The sequence below is a fragment of the Tachyglossus aculeatus genome, chromosome 26, assembly GCF_015852505.1.
Source record: "Tachyglossus aculeatus isolate mTacAcu1 chromosome 26, mTacAcu1.pri, whole genome shotgun sequence".
Lineage (NCBI taxonomy): Eukaryota > Metazoa > Chordata > Mammalia > Monotremata > Tachyglossidae > Tachyglossus > Tachyglossus aculeatus.
Window position 1 is genome coordinate 10,227,721 of NC_052091.1, and position 16,974 is coordinate 10,244,694.

At 49.4% G+C, this 16,974-nt stretch overlaps 1 protein-coding gene across 2 annotated transcripts in view; it reads left to right on the forward strand.

Annotated features, from left to right (window-relative positions):
* Positions 1 to 16,974, forward strand: part of CORO2B (coronin 2B) — a 150,081-nt gene that overhangs the window by 129,130 nt on the left and 3,977 nt on the right. For both annotated transcript variants that reach the window (XM_038767117.1, XM_038767118.1), the window contains exons 6-11: positions 1,404 to 1,520; positions 3,240 to 3,344; positions 4,255 to 4,351; positions 7,174 to 7,286; positions 10,817 to 10,907; positions 15,417 to 15,556. In XM_038767117.1, the coding sequence (XP_038623045.1) occupies positions 1,404 to 1,520; positions 3,240 to 3,344; positions 4,255 to 4,351; positions 7,174 to 7,286; positions 10,817 to 10,907; positions 15,417 to 15,556 (663 nt within the window). The remainder of the gene's footprint in view (positions 1 to 1,403; positions 1,521 to 3,239; positions 3,345 to 4,254; positions 4,352 to 7,173; positions 7,287 to 10,816; positions 10,908 to 15,416; positions 15,557 to 16,974) is intronic.

Below are 16,974 nucleotides of genomic sequence, written 5' to 3' on the forward strand. Positions count from 1 at the left end.
TGCAGTGCTTGGCACAGAGCTTAATGCAGTGCTTGGCACACTGTAAGGCCTGAACACATACCACAATTATTGTTATTATTATACTGTATCTGACCTGAGTATATTATATTTATTCCGGTGCTTAGTACAGTTCTTGGCACATAATAAGCACTTAGCGAATGCCGTGGTTATCAATATTATTAGAATGAGTTGTTGACATCCTAGTCAATCAAGAGGCCTAGTTGGCCAAGAACAAAATGGTGGATAGTTTGGCATAGAGTAGATGGCCCAGTTATATAGAACAGATTCATATCCCCCAACTCCTTCCTCTCCTCCTTTATATTAGTAGCACCCCATAGCACTTACAAACATAGCAACATTCTTGTCTTTTACTTGAGTGCTTTTTCATTCTCTTATCAACCTTTCCATTCCACTATGAAGCAGTTGCTCAATTTTTCCTCACAATTGTAAATATTCTGTATCTGCCTCTGTTCCCTGTTAGGATCCTAAGCTCTCTGAGAGCAGGGATCATGTCTTTTTCTTCTACGGTACACTCAATCAATCAGTAACAGTCTTTATGAAGTACTGTGTGTCAGAGCACTGTACTAAGCACTTGGGAAAGTACAATAGAGTTAGTAGACAATGAGCCTTGCCCTCATAGATTTACAATCTAGTGGTTAGTATAGTGCTCTGTGGGACAGGGATTGATTATCTTGCATCTATCCCATTGCCTGAAAAGTAGTAAGCACTTGATAAATGCCACAATTCATAACTATTAAATGCTCAGTAAGTACCTGTAATTGATTTGGTAAGGGAGAGACTCTTTTCTTTTTCTTTTTTATGGCATTTATTAAGTGCTTATTATGTGCCAGGCACTATTCTATGTTCTGGGGTTAAATATAAGGTAATCAGGTTGGACACAGTCCCTGTCTGTTTTCTACCTCTAGACTGTAAGCTCACTTTGGGCAGGGAATGTGTCTGTTTATTGTTGCATTGTACTCTCCCAAGCACTTAGTACAGTGCTCTTTACACAGTAAGCATGCAATAAATACGATTGAATGAACGAATATCCCCACGTGGGGCTCACAGTCATAATCCCCATTTTACAGATGAGGTAACTAAGGCCCAGAGAAGTGAAGTGACTTGCCCAAGTTCACACAGCAGCCAAGTGGTGGAACCAAGATTAGAATCCAGGACCTCTGACTCCCAGGCCCGTGCTCTGTCCACTAGATCATGCTGCTTCTCTTCTCCAAAACAGAAGCCACTCCTGTTGTTTGTCCGTGCTTAACCCAGGCCCATCCCTGGACCCTTTTCCCTCCCTGACGCCGTTCCTGTAAATCACTGCCATTTTGAATGTCTGTCACCTTGCTCCCCAAGTTCCCCCACCGTGGGAGACACTGAGCTCCATGTTCTGTGTCCTCCAGGAAGCCAGCTGTAAAAACCACCGCGTTAACCGGGTGGTCTTCCTCGGGAACACGAAGCGGCTTCTCACCACTGGCGTGTCCAGATGGAACACGAGACAGATTGCACTCTGGGACCAGGTAAGCGGAAATGCCATGTGGGACTCTCTCCCCATTCCAATCACTTCCTGTGTAGGCTCCTTTCTAGTGCAGATTGCGGGGCGGGGGGCGTGTGAGGCATCGGGACTTCTGGGCCAGCCCCACTCCCCCTCCGGGCCTCACTCTTCCCTTCTGTGAAATAGGCCTGGCGGGTCACGAGAAACAGTGGGAGATCAAACAATCAATCAATCATTCGTATTTATTGAGTGCTTACTGTGTGCAGAACACTGTACTGAGCGCTTGGGAGAGTACAATATAACTGAGTTGGTGGTTACATTCCCTGCCCACAACAAGCTTACAGTCTAGAGGGGGAACCATCTAGAGGGGAAGTTGCCCCAATAGGAAGCTATTAGCACTGTAGTGGAATAAGGGGAGGAGAGGTAACGGTCAACTGGAAAGAACAAGGAATTCCTTTCATTCATTCATTCAATAGTATTTATTGAGCGCTTACTGTGTGTAGAGCACTGTACTAAGCCCTTGGAAAGTACAATTCAGCAATAAAGCAATAATTCAGCAATAATTCCCTGCCCACAATGAGCTTCCAAGGAAGAAAAGCACCAGAGAAATACCAAGGGTTGTTACCGTTATCATTTTACTTGTAACTTTCCCCTAGTGCACTATGCAGGATTTTACCCAGGTAAAATACGCTCAGCAAGTGTAATAAACAATAATATCATTATCATCATTATTACTATAGGTACATTAGCAATAAAAAACATATGAGGTTATTGAGTCGCTAAAAGGCCAAGCCTGCAGCTACTGCAGAAGGGATGTATGTCTCTAGAGGCCAGCCCCCTCCCGAGATGGTAAGGGTCCTGAATTAGGGCATTTCGATAGGAACCAGAGCCCTCATTTCCAGCCCAGCAAATGCCGCTAATTTCTTTGCTGCCTTGACATGACTGACTAGCCCTCAGGGGGTCTGCTTGCACGCAGACAAGCACAGCCTGCCGGGTAGGTGGAAGTGGCAGCTTCTGGGAAGGCAAGCAGGGCATCCCCCTCAGCCCCCAGGTTCCCATCCGGGAGACTGACAGGAGGGCATACTGCCAGGGACCTGCTGATAAGTCATGTCAGCCCAAGAGAGAGGCCGGAGAGATGGAAGGAAACAGAGGGAGGCCGGAGGTTGGGGGGCAGGCTGGGAAAGGGGTGCAGAGAGGGATGAGATGGGGAGCCTGATTTTCAGCCAAAGGAAATTAAAGGAAAACCTAAGTTTTCCCTTCCACCTCTGGAAATCAGCCACAGAGCAGCTGTGGAAATAAGCTTTGGCTCCAGCACGCTGGGCCCAAAAGAAACCAAGCCGCAGGTCTAGTGAAAAACAGACTGCGGGCCTAAGGTAATTTCCTGTTCTCCATGGTCGGTCTCTTGGCGGGGGTGACGGTGGTGGTGGTGGTGACTTGTGATGGACTCCACGTGTGCCTATTTCAGGCAGACCAGGACATCCTCTGAGCCCAGTGAGGTGGGCAGCCGGGGAAGAAGCGGGCAAAGAGAGGCGGGGTAAACATGGATTGGGGGGTAGCGTAACTGGCAACACGACTTTCTAGAATGCTCCTTGCCTGCTTCTGTCGGGCCCAGTTTATTGGGGACCAGAGCTGGCTCTCCCAGGCCTCTGGGAAAGGCTGCGATGGTCCAGAAGGGGATTGTTCGGAACACAGTAAGCTTGCAACCGTGAGGGGGGCGGGGGCTGACTGTCTTCCCTGCGCACAGGAGGACCTGGCCATACCCCTCACCGAGGAGGAGATAGACGGTCTCTCCGGACTCCTGTTCCCCTTCTACGACGCGGACACGCACATGCTCTACCTGGCTGGAAAGGTAGATGGCCCCGGGGACAGGGAGGGAGGTGGGGCGGTAGAGGGTTTTGAGGACCTACCCTGTGGATATGTTCTCAGACCTGGGGTCAGGCTGTTCTTCCCACTTCCTGCCCTGTCTACCCACCCGCTTCCTGTGTTACACCTTGAAAGGTTCACCTTCAAAGCCTGGCCCACTCCCTTGACCTGGCCCTCCGGCCATCTGCCCAGCATATAGAGGACACCCTCCGATCACTGAGTGGGAAAGTCAGGTTTCCTGGGACCACAGGTGCACTTCTAATCCATCGTCTCGACATCTGAAGGAGCAGTGTGGCCCAGCAGAAAGAGCTAGGCCTGGGAGTCAAGCCCTGGATTCTAATTCATTCAATCATATTTATTGAGCGCTTACTGTGTGCAGAGCACTGTACTAAGCTCTTGACACTGTACTAAGCACTTGATTCCGCTCTCTCACTTACCTGCTGTGTGATCTTGGGTGAATCGCTTCACTTTATTGAGACTGTGAGCCCCACGTGGTACAGGAACTGTTTCCAACCCGATTTGCTTGTATCCATCCCAGTGCTTAGTACAGTGCCTGGCCCACTGTAAGCACTTAACAAATACTACAATTATTATTATCATTATTATTATTATTATTCTCTGGGCCTCAGTTTCCTCATTAGTAAAGTGGGGATTCAGTACCTGTTCTCCCTCTCCCTTAAGCAGTGAGCCCCAGCTGGGGACAGGGACTGCATCTGGCCTTGTTATCTTATATCTGCTCTAGTTCTTGGCAAATAGTAAGCGCTTAACAAATGCCCGTTGTTATTATACCCCATAAAGAGAGCATAATTCTCAGTCACCCCTCAGGGAGGCAGAGTGAGGGGAAATAATAACTCAGAAGGCCCCCACGACTGGCTCTCATCTGTCCTTGTTTTTAGGGCGATGGGAACATCCGCTACTATGAAATTGGATTGGAGAAGCCCTACCTGAGCTATCTTATGGAATTCCGCTCTCCAGCCCCACAGAAAGGCCTGGGTAAGGATGCCTGGAGGAGTCACAATTAATCAATGTTATTTATCGAGTGCTTACTGGGTGCAGAGCACTGTATTAAGTGTTTTGGAGGGTGCAGTAGAGTTGGTAGACACGACCCCTGCCCTCCCACCTGTTCATTTGTATTAGGTATTTGATTGCTTGCCCGGAAGTGAAAGCTGCTTCTCTCCCAGGGTGCACTGGGGCACCAGTGTCTGAAAGGGTATTACCCTGCTTTGGTTCAGGCTGATCACCTCCAAATCCTGGGTTGAGTTTGAATGCCAAATAAAATTGGACTCTGTTCCCTATTTGTATGCAGTCTGGGGGAACATCTGAGAAAGGCAGGGTGGTGTAGAGGGCACAGAACTAAATTTACCACCTAATCTGGGGAGCAGACATTAAAATAAATTCCAGATGGGGGACGCAGCAAAGTGTAAGGCTGTGAAAATAAGTACTGCGGGCCCGGAGGTAGAGTAAATTGCCTTTCTCTGCCCCTTACTTGCCGGATAACCTTGGGGAGTCACTTCTCTCTGGGCCTCAGACTGCCTGCTGGCAAAATGGAGGAGGAGGAGGGGCTATGGGGAGGCTGGAGAATACCAGGCCCCTTGCCAGGCTGCCCCTCCCTGTGATATCCTGGAAGTGGAAGAGCTTTGACCATGGGCACCTTGGCAATACTGGGAAATTTCTTCTCATTTCCCCAGTGAAATGGCTTTTGGGTGAGTTGGTTCTTCAGGGGTGGCAGTTTTGGAGGATTGTGATAGAAACAGTGGAGGGTGCCTAGCTTGGTGACTGCACCTTGCTCAGAATGGGCTTCCTCACCAGACACATCTCCAGGGTCTGTGGCTGCTGCTGTGTGTTAAGGACAACAGGGTTTCAGTCCCGGGAGGGTCCCCGTCTTCCCTGTGGGTGAGGGGGCAGATTTTCCCAGCTTACTGTCTCCCTCCTGGCCCTCCTCTGCCCTCCCCAGTCTGGGACTCCAGGTTCCCCCACCTGGCCTGCTGTGTTGCAACAGGTCGCACCTCCCAGCATGCACTGAGCCAGTGGTATATCTGCTGGGAACCTGAGGTCACAGTGAGGAGGTGGCTGAGAACCCACCAGTTGTAGACTTCTCAGTGTCTGGGTTGTGATTTCCAATCTGAGCTCACAGACACCCACCCCAGCCCCAGCCTGGACACCTCCTCTCCCCTTCTGCCCTCCTCTGCCCCCACTTCCTCCCTCTCCTGCCCTCTCCCTCCTCGCCTTTTTCCCCCACTGCCACCTCCAACTGGCTGAGCACAGGGCTGTTCCCCCACCTCCTCTGGGAGGGATTAGCCAGCCACGTGCCTTTGGGTGCCCGTTCTCCAGGCAGGGCCCAGGCTTGATCAGAAGTCCACACCATTCTGACCTTGGGGAGAGGGGGGACGGGGGTCTGAGCCAGATGCCCTGATTCAGGAGAAGTCCCCACAGTTGTCCTCCCCAAGTCTGCCTCTGCAAGGGAGCTCGCAGGCTGTGGATTCTGATCCCGCGGCAGGCCTAGCCCCGACCGGCTCACGTTGTCAGGAGCCGTACCCCCCTGATTCTCTGGCAGCCTTCCGGCCATGTTGCGAGGGAGTTTCCATGGCAGCAGCCTCTTATCTCAGAGCACATTGGCATCACCTTTGTCTGTGGCTGGATCCACGTGAACTTTCCCCTGACTGGTTTGTCTGGTGTGTTTGTGTGTGTGAGTGAAAACAGAGTCTCACAACAGGACAACTGGCCCATTTACCCTTTCAGAGGCTTTCAGCAGTTCCTCTTGATCAATCATCCCCAACCGCCCTCCCCCCCCCCCCCCCCCCCCCCCCCCCCGGCACACACATACTTTCTGATGCGGGGGATGAATCGCCGCTCCTGCCCCGAGTTTTAAATCCACATATGTTGGGTTTGTGTTTTCCGCTTGACATTCAGGACCTATAAATTATTTATTTCTATGACTGTCTGTCCTAAATGATTTATTTATATTCATGTCTGCCTCCCCCTTTAGACTGTAAGCTCGCTCTGGGCAGGGAACAGGTGTACCAATTCTCTTGTACTCTTCCACTTCCAGCTCTGACACATGTCTGCTGTGTGACCATGGGCAAGTCACTTCACTTCTCTGAACCTCATTACCTCATCTGCAAAATGGGGATTAAGACCATGAGCCCCATGTGGGACTGGGACTATGTCCAACCTGATAAATTTGTATCTTCTCCAGTGCTTAAAACAGTGCTTGGCACATAGCGCTTAACAAGCATCATAATTATTATTAAGTGCTTAGTACAATGCTCTGCGCACATTAAGCGCTCAATAAGTACCATTGATTGATTGATTGATTGATCTAAGGCTGCCAGGAATGTTTGCATCTTGAGAGTGCTGGCTCATCCAGTGATGTCTGGTTGAATCTGGTTTGATTGATCAACCAATTGATCAATGGCATTAATTGATCACTGACCGGGTGCAGAACACTGTACTTAGCACTTGGGAGAGAATCAATCAATCAATCAATCAGTGGCATTTATTGTACAGAACACTGTACTAAGTGCTTAGGAGAGTACAATACAACAAAAGTAGCAGACATATTCCCTGCCCATAACAAGTTTACAGTCTAGAGTGGGGGACAGACATTAATATAAATAAATGTTATAAAATAAGTACAATACAATAGAGTTGGTAGATATGTTCCCTGGCCTCAAGGAGTTTACCATCTAATATGGGGAACAGAAGCAGCAAGTATTGCTTGTATCCACCCCAGTGCTTAGTAAAGTGGTTGGCACATAGTAAGTGCATAACAAATACCACTGTTATTATTACGCCGTCTCTCTCTCTCTTCTCAGGCGTGATGCCCAAGCATGGGCTGGATGTGTCAGCTTGCGAGGTGTTCCGATTCTACAAGCTGGTGACCCTCAAGGGACTAATCGAGCCCATTTCCATGATCGTGCCCCGGAGGGTGAGTACAACGTTCAGTCAGTGGTGGGCAGGGCTCTGTACTGAGCTCCAGTGAGGGAACTGTACAGTTAGAAGGCACGATCCCTGCTTTCTCCAAGCTTACGTCCTAAAGGCAGAGATGAGGCACAGACTAATTTATGGAGAGGAGGAGGATAGATAAGTAAATTAGGGCTTGTCCAACGGTATCCAGTTCAGTCTGGTTCCGTGGCTTTTTTAGTAATCAACCAGTCAACCATTCAGTAACATTGACTGAGCACTGACTGTGTGCAGAGCACTGGACTAAGCACTTGGGAGTGTACTATACAATCGAGTTGGTAGACATGAGCCCTGTCCTCAAGGAGTTTAAAGTCTAAACTGGGGGACAGGCATTAAAGTAAATTGTAGATGAGGGAAGCAGCAGAGTGAATTGTGGGACATGGACTGAGTCCAACTTGATTATCTTGTAGCTACTCATTCATTCATTCACTTGTATTTATTGAGCACTAGTGAGTGTGCAAAACACTATACTAAGCTCTTGGAAAAGTACAATACAGCAATAAAGAGTGACATTCCTTGCCCACAATGAGCTCACAGTCTAGAGTTGGGGAGACAGACATCAGTACAAATAAATAAAATGACAGATATGTACATAAGTGCTGTGGGGCTGGGAAGGGGGAAGAACAAAAGGAGGAAGTCAGGGCAATGCAGAAGGGAGTGGGAGATGAGGAAGAGTGGCTTAGTCTGGGAAGGCCTCTTGGAGGAGATGTGCCTTCAATAAGGCTCCAGTGCTTAGTACGGTACTTGGCCCACAGTAAGTACTTAATAAACACAATAATCAATCAATCAATCAGTTGTATTTATTAAGCGCTTACTGTCTTCCAAACACTGTACTAAGGGCTGGGGAGAGTACAGTGTAACAGAGCTGATAGACTCATTCCCTGTCCACAACAAGTTTATAGTCTGCAACAATGGTTATTATTATTATTATTAGGGGGCAAGAAAAGTGGTCTGGTGGTTGTGAGTCCTGAAGGGATGGTTGGTAGGATGGGAGCTAGGGAGAAGCAAATAAATCAGGGAAGACCTCCTGGAGGGGGTGGGACTTCAGGAGGGCTTTGAAGATGGAGTGAGCTGAGGTCCAGTGAATCTGTAAGTGGAGGGAGTTCCGGACACTGTAGGGGGAGAGGGTCCCATGAAGGAGGACATGAGCCAGGGAGAGACAAGAACAAGGCCCAAGGAGAAGGTGAGGTGGGGTATAATAGAAGGCAGCAGATTGGAGGGTTGGTCCCTCAGGAGTGGGAGATGGTCCAGAAGCTACCAGCACAGTCATCCGTGCCCCCCCTTTGCCCCCTCCCACCTGGATGACAGCCATTTCTAGCCTCTTGGGGAGATGACCAGCCTTCCTCCTGGTGGAACCCAGTTCTAGAACCCCAGACTCCACTCTTCCCCCTTGTGCTGCTGAGCTGAAATTCAGTGAGGGTAAAGAACTTCTCAACCCGCTCCAACCACCTCATTCATTTATTCATTCATTCATTCAATCGTATTTATTGAGCACTTACTGTGTGCAGAGCACTGTACTAAGCGCTTGGGCAGTACAAGTCGGCAACATATAGAGACGGTCCCTACCCAACAACGGGCTCACAGTCTAGGAAGGGGAAGACAGACAACAAAACAAAACATATCACCCAAGTGACGTCCTCAGAGAATGACATTGGAATCAGGAGCAGCTCAAGATGGCCCCTGGAAGCTGGGAAGGACGATGTGGAGCAGCAGCCTCCTCCCAGCTGCAGGGAACAACAGGGACTTTATTTACTCTCTCTCGCGGCCTCTCAGGGATCTGGATTTACCTCAGTTGTCCGATAGCCATTATGGCTTTGGAGTTCGGAGTCAGAGGGGATTGAGGGGGCAGGCACAAGATGGGACAACCCAGGTGGGCTTGTATCCAACTGCTCACCCAGTCGGACGGACTCTTCACCTGCTGGGGCGGGAGGGGGGGTGTCTCTATGCCTCGGTCATTCATTCATTCAATCATATTTATTGAGCGCTTTCTGTGTGCAGAGCACTGTACTAAGCACTTGGGAAGTACAAGTTGGCAACATATAGAGACGGTCCCTACCCAACAACGGGCTCACAGTCTAGAAGGGGGAGACAGACAACAAAACAAAACATGTGAACAGGTGTCAAGTCATCAGAATAAATAGAAGTAAAGCTAGATGCACATCATTAACAAAATAAAATAAATAGAATAGTAAATATGAACAAGTAAAATAAATAGAGTAATAAATCTGTACAAACATATATAGAGGTGCTGTGGGGAGGGGAAGGAAGTAGGGTGGGGGGGATGGGGAGGGGAAGAGAAAGGAGGGGGCTCAGTCTGGGAAGGCCTCCTGGAGGAGGTGAGCTCTCCATAGGGCTTTGAAGGGAGGAAGAGACCTAGCTTGGAGGATGTGCGGAGGGAGGGCATTCCAGGCCAGGGGGAGGACGTGGGCCGGGGGTCGACAGCAGGACGGGCGAGAATGAGGCACAGTGAGGAGGTTAGCGGCAAAGGAGTGGAAGGTGCAGGCTGGGCTGGAGAAGGGGTCCTGGTGGGAGGTCCAGTGGGGAGTGCCCCCACCTCCCGGGCCTGTTGTCTGTCCAGTCCCAAGACCCCCTTGCAGCTGTGGGGCTATCCCTGAACCTCTCAGCCCTGCCCTACCCCCACCCCCTTCTGCCATTAAAGAGTTAGCCCAGCCCCCACAAGAGGCAGTGCCACCTGTGTTTAAATAGGGAAGCAGTTTTGCCTCGTGGTTAGAGCACAGCCCTGGGAGTCAGAGGACCTGGGTTCAAATCCCAGTTCCATCACTTGTCGACTATGGTGACCTTGGGCAAGAGACCTCACTTCTCTATGCCTCAATTTCCTCATCTGTAAGATGTGGATTCAATCCTCCTCCCTCCAACTTAGACTGTGAGCCCCCTGCGGGATGGGGATTCTGTCCAACCTGACTAGCATCTATCTACCCCAGCACTTAATACACTGTTTGCTGTGTAGTAAGTGCTTAACAAGTACGATAAAAAAAGCACACAAAACAGGGTATTTTTCCCACCCTGCAACCCCAAACTCTACTTTTGTCCAGATACAAGTCTTATGTAGTGGTTTAGGGGCTCCTGACCCCCTGCCAACAATGAGTTGGGGGAAGAAGACTCCGTCTAGGAAGGGGAGTAAAAAAGGGGCCTTAAATTTTCTTCTGAGAAGCGGGTTCTCCAGGCACTGTCCTCTCCCAGAGATTCCTCTCCTGTATCCCAGGGGGCTGGTTGGAGGGGGATGGAGAGGAATGTAGACCGTGAGCCCACTGTTGGGTAGGGACCGTCTCTGTGTGTTGCCGACTTGTACTTCCCAAGCACTTAGTACAGTGCTCTGCACACAGTAAGTGCTCAATAAATATGATTGATTGATTGATTGATTGATTGATGGACGAGAAGGGGGACTAGGATGGGGATTGAGGTTCTGAACCAGAACCTGCCATTGTCCGCATGCTGTTTTCACTGGTCTCGCATTCTTCCTCCTGTTGTCTGCAGTCGGAGTCTTACCAGGAAGACATCTACCCCATGACCCCCGGGACGGAGCCTGCTCTGATGCCAGATGAATGGCTGGGAGGAGTCAACAGAGGTGAGGGCCCCCGGAAATCCACCTCTCCAGTGAAAGTGTTAATGTCACTGTCCGACTCTGGACGGTGGCAGAACTGAGGTGGCGGTGGCAGTGGCAATCAGAGTCGGCTGGGGATGGGTTTCCCACCCCCTGTTCCCCCCAGCTCAGGATCAGAATTCCCTCACCTCCTCCTTCCCCTCTCCCCCTACTTAATAATAGTAATAATGATGGTATTTGTTAAGCCCTTACAATATGTCAAGCACTGTTCTAAACACTGGGGGAGATACAAGCTAATCAGGTTGTACACAGTCCCTATCCAAAATGGGGCTCACAGTCTTCACCCTCATCTCAAACAATCTCTTGCACATTACGATAGTTTTATTAAGCAAGAGATGCCTTTGTGATGAGCACTGTGCTAATTATCAATCAGTGGTATTTATTGAATGCTTATTATATGCAGAGCACTGGTCTAAGCGCTAATTATTGGGTAGTTACAGGATTGTCAGATGGGACACAGACCCTGTCCCACATGGGGCTCATAGTCCAACAGGGAAGGAAGATAGGGAGTTTTGTCCCATTAGATGGATGAGGAAACAGGCCCAACGAGGCTCAGTGGCTTGCTCGAGGTCACCCAACAGGTCTGTGGTCGAGGCAGGACCAGAACTCTGGTCTTTTGACTCATGGAGCCACTTTCTTCCCACTAGGCTTTGCTGCCTTAGACAGGGTGATGAAGGGGAAGGACGATGAAGGGAAGCAATATGGCCTAGTAGATAGAGCACCAGCTTGGAAGTCAGGAGGACCTGGCTTCTAATCCTGGCTCCGCCATTTGTCTGCTGTGGGACCTTGCGTGAGTCAATTGACTTCCCTATGCCTCAGTTCCCTCATCTACCCACCTAGAGCTGAGTCCAGTGCCTGGCACATAGTAAGCGCTTAACAAAATGCCACAATTATCATCATCATCATCATAGTTATTATTATTGTTATTATTATTATTAATCCCCATTTTATAGATGAGGTAACTGAGTCCCCCAGAGAAGTAAAGTGAATTTCCCAAGGTCACCCAGCAGACACCTGGCTTGAGTTTACCTTGCTACAAAATGGGATGGAAAAACTCTTACCTTCCAGCCTGCCCCGGCCAACAGACCTGAGGCGACGGGTCGTCCTGTAGGGAAGAAAAGGGACAGAGACATCCATCCAGGGGCCCCCCGCTCCGGCCCTCCCTGAGAGCAGACCCTCAGGCACCAGCTGCTCGGCTTGCCTCCTGTTGGATACCTAGCAGAACGTAATGATGTCACATGTAGATGTCTCTCCAATCTGCCCCCCTGCACCCAAAGCATTGCTCTGAGGGGCTCCCTGCCCTCCGCATCACTTGCTCCAGCTCCGTGGCATCTGCTTCTGGGTCCCAGTGAACACAGGCTCTGCTTCTGAAGCATTGTGGCCTAAGGACCTGGGTTCTAATCCCTGGTCTGCCATATGTCTGCTGTGGGACCTTGGGCAAGTCACTTCATTTCTCAGTGCTTGGCATGCAGTAAACACTTAACAAATGCCATCATTATTATCATTATTATTATTAGTATTATTACCTCACCTATAAAATGGGGATTAAGAGTGTGAGCCCCACGTGGGACAGGGACAGTGTCCAACCTGATTAACTTGTGTCCACCCCAGCTCTTAGAACAGTGCTTGGCACATAGTGAGTGCATAGCAAGTACAATAATTAGTATAATGAATATTATTAGTGGCTAGAGCACTGGCCTGGGAGTCAGAGGACCAGGGTTCTCATCCCGGCTCTGCCACTTGTCTACTGTGTGATCTTGGACAAGTAAGTTCACTTCTCTGGGCCTCAGTTCCCTCAACTGTAAAATGGGGATTCGATACCTTTTCTCCCTCCCACTTTGGCTGCCAGGGCAGGGCAGGGACTCTGTCCAACCTGATTAACTTGTATATACCTCAGCACCTAGAACATTGCTTGACGCAGAGTAAGCTCTTAATAAATACAGCAATTATTCATTATTATTAATCCTGGTCATGGAGCTTTGTAGCAGAAGCCGAGGCGGAGGGAGGTTGGGCCCTGAATAGGAAAGTACTGGATGTAAAGGCATCTGGTGCTATATCCTCACTGTGCGGGGGTGGGGGGGGTCAGACAAACTGAAATCCACACTGTCCGATCTGAAGCGGAACGAATGTCCACCCTCCTTCTGACTCCAGTCAGACCCCTAGATACAGGCAAGGAGCATCTGCCAAGAAGCCACAAGCGTTTTTTCAGCCCCACGGAACTATCTCCCTCGGCTTACAAAGACACAATGCTGCTCTCGGGTCCACCATTTTCTGTGAATATCTCCTCCTCTGAGCAGAGCAATTTTGTCTTATCATTTGTGACTTGGAGCTTTCGATGCCAAATGAAGATTCAGCGAAGCCATTATTCTCTCTAAAGACAGTCCCGGCAAGCCAGGCAGAGCATTCAATTAGCATCTGGATATTTATTTACTCCAGTCTCCGCCGGCCAAGGGGGAAGGTTTCAGGGGTCAGAAATCTCTCTCTGTTGCACAAGATGTGGAAAAGAGCAGGTTTTCCCTTAGATCTGAGGCCATTTGCCAGAGCGGCGACTGAGTTGGAGGCCGAGGCCCAGAAGGCTCAGAAAAGCCCCAGTCGCCCAGTGTGGTAAATCACTCCCCTTTTGGCTTCTCTCCCAGCACCCTCTGACTCCTTCTCTCTCCCTTCGTCCCCTGCAGCTCGGTCCCAGGGCCCTGCCTTGTGACTGGCTCCGGGCCAGCTGTTGAGACAGCGGCTCTGTGGTGAGGCTATTTCTAGCCTCTGGGGCACTGGAAGGCCTGAACACGTCCTCGCTCATCTGCCCCCACCCCCTTCCATTCCCCCCTCCCAGGCCTTCTCTTCTCCCCGCTTCCAGGACTCTCACACCAGGAATCTGCTCAGGGGCAGGCTTGCCGGCAAAGCTGGAGCTGGGCTGTCTTGAGGCCAGTGGGGCTTGGGGGAGGAGTTCATGAGTGCTTACTGTGTGCAGAGCACTGTACTAAGCACTTGGGAAGTACAAGTTGGCAACATATAGAGATGGTCCCTACCCAACAACGGGCTCATGGTCTAGAAGGGGGAGACAGACAACAAAACAAAACATATTAACAAAATAAAATAAATAGAATAGTAAATATGTACAAGAGTTGTGCAAGTCTGGGCCAGAAGCCTTGCCTGCCTTGATGACTCGGGCACCCTGCTGATTTTCTGGGGGGCTAGGGGCTGTGAGGAATGTTACCTCATCTCTAAAATGTGGATGAAGACTGTGAGCCCCATGTGGGATGGGGACTGCGTCCAACCTGATTAACTTGTATCGACCCCAGTGCTTACTACAGTGTCTGGCACATAGTAGGCCCTTAAAAAATACCATTTTTTTAAAAAAAGCAAAATCAAAACCAGAGGGGAACAAATGGAGGCAGAGGCAGAGCAGAGTGACTCTAGACTGTGAGCCCATTATTGGGTAGGGAACCATCTCTATATGTTGCCAACTTGTACTTCCCAAGTGCTTAGTACAGTGCTCTGCACACAGTAAGTGCTCAATAAATATGATTGAATGAATAAATGAATGACTCCTCTGCCCACACTCAGAGCAGTTTGAATTCCCCACACTTCCCGGCTTTCAACACGACCGTACAGTTGTGCAAACTGACGGAAAGTGACGTGGCCTAGCGGCAAGCGTACAGGATTGGAAGTCAGGAGACCTGAGTTCTAATACCCGCTCTGCTTCTTGCCTGCGTGTGACCTTGGATGGGTCACTTTGATTCTCTGGGCCTCAGTTTTTTCATCTATAAAATGGGGATCCAATACCTACTCTCCCTCTCCCTTAGACTGTGTGGGACAGGGACTGAGTCTGATCAGATGATCTTGGACCTACCCCAGTGCTTACCACAAGTGCTTCATATACAAGAAGTACTTAACAAGTTCCATTGTTATTACAGATGAGAAGGCAGCTTGGACTCCTTCTGGGCAGTGGGGTAAGGAAACCCCTGCCGGACTGAGAGGCCTTTCTGTGTCAAGACTGTAGACTTCTTGAAGGCAGGGATTGTAACTACTACTACTCTTCTTGTTATGTTTTTGAATGGTATTTGTTAAGCACTTAACACTGGGGATCGATTAACACAGATCAACTGACTGAGAAGCAGCATGGCCTATTGGATAGAGCAATAGGTTTGGGAGTCAGAAGGACCTGCGTTCTAATCCCAGCTCTGCCACTTGCCTACTATGTGACCTTGGACAAGTCACTTCTACTTCTTTGGGCCTCAGCGTACCTCATCTGTAAAATGGGGATGAAGACTGTGAGCCCTGTGTGGTACAGGGACTATGTCCAATCTAATTAGCTTGTATCTACTCCAGCACTTAGTACAATGCCTGGGACATAGTAAGTGCATAACAAATACCATAAAAAACCCAAAAACTAATAAACAACAACAAAAAAACCATCATCAGAGTGATCTAGAAATGCCTGTTAGACTAATGACTCGGAATCCTTCTCCTCTTTAGATCCCGTGCTGATGTCTCTCAAAGAAGGCTACAAGAAGTCTTCCAAAGTTGTCTTCAAGGTGCCAATAAAAGAGAAGAAGAGCATGGTGGTCAATGGAATTGACTTATTAGAAAATGTGCCTCCCCGAACAGAGAATGAGGTAAGAAACCAAGTTATGACTTCTGTAGGCCCTGGAAGAAATGGGCCTTTAAATTTCAATCAGAAGCAGCGTGGTCTAGTGGCTAGATCCCGGGCCTGGGAGTCAGAAGGACCTGGGGTTCTAACCCACCTCTTTTTTTTTATATAATGGCATTTATTAAGTGCTTACTATGTGCAAAGCACTGTTCTAAGCGCTGGGGAGGTTACAAGGTGATCAGGTTGTCCCACAGGGGGCTCACAGTCTTAATCCCCATTTTACAGTTGAGGTAACTGAGGCCCAGAGAAGTGAAGTGACTTGCCCAAAGTCACACAGCTGACAATTGGCGGAGCCGGGATTTGAACCCATGAACTCTGACTCCAAAGCCCGGGCTCTTTCCACTGAGCCACGCTGCTTCTCTGCCACTTGCCTGCTGTGGGTGACCTTGGGCAAGTCGCTTCACTTCTCTGGACCTCAGTTTCCTCATCTGGAAAATGGCAATGAAGACTGTGAGCCCACTGTTGGGTAGGGACTGTCTCTATATGTTGCCAATTTGTACTTCCAAAGTGCTTAGAACAGTGCTCTGCACATAGTAAGCGCTCAATAAATATGATTGATGATGCTATGGGACATGGACTGAATCCAACCTGATTTGCTTGTATCTCCTCCAGTGCTTAGTACATGCCTGGCACCTAGTAAGCACTTAACAAATACCATAAAAATAAAATAGGTACTGGCTTCCAATCCAATTCCAGTCAATAGTGACAAATCCCAAAAGCCGCTTCCTCTTGGCTTCCATCACTTGGGCCCTAATGAAGACCATAGAGGAAAGAGGATGCTTTCAAATATTTCCTTCGAAACTTAGAACTCACTTTCCTCTTGTCCTAAATTCTACTTTCAGGCCGTGCTTCGAATGGCTGTGGGGCGTGGAAGGGGTCATTCGTGGCTGTTTTAGACTGTAAGCTTGTTGTGGGCAGGGAATGTGTCTGCTTATTGTTATATTTTACTCTCCCAAGCACTTAGTACAGTGCTCTGAACACACTGAATAAGCACTCAGTAAATCCGATTGAATGAATGAATGAATGAATTTTCAGTGCCCAGTTTGCTTGGTTCAGTGGAGGCCTGGGCTTCTCGGCCATTCAGGTAGCCGAGAACTGGGCAGAGGTGCACCATTTTTCCTCTATAAATCCCCGTACCATTCGGCTCAGCGTGAGTCCCGGTGTGCGTGGGTCTGTCTGGTTGGCGTGGCAACGGGGACCGAATGACATCACGGAGACCTCGAGTGAATGATGTCATCTAGAGCGGGTGCGTGCCTGTCTGGCTGGCCCCGTTGGGGGGAGGAGAATGACATCACAGAGGCTCCAGGGTGAAAGCGGGAGGCTGAAGAGACAAACGGAGGCAGGGACCCACTGCTGGGCTGACATGCCTAGGGTCTTCGGAGC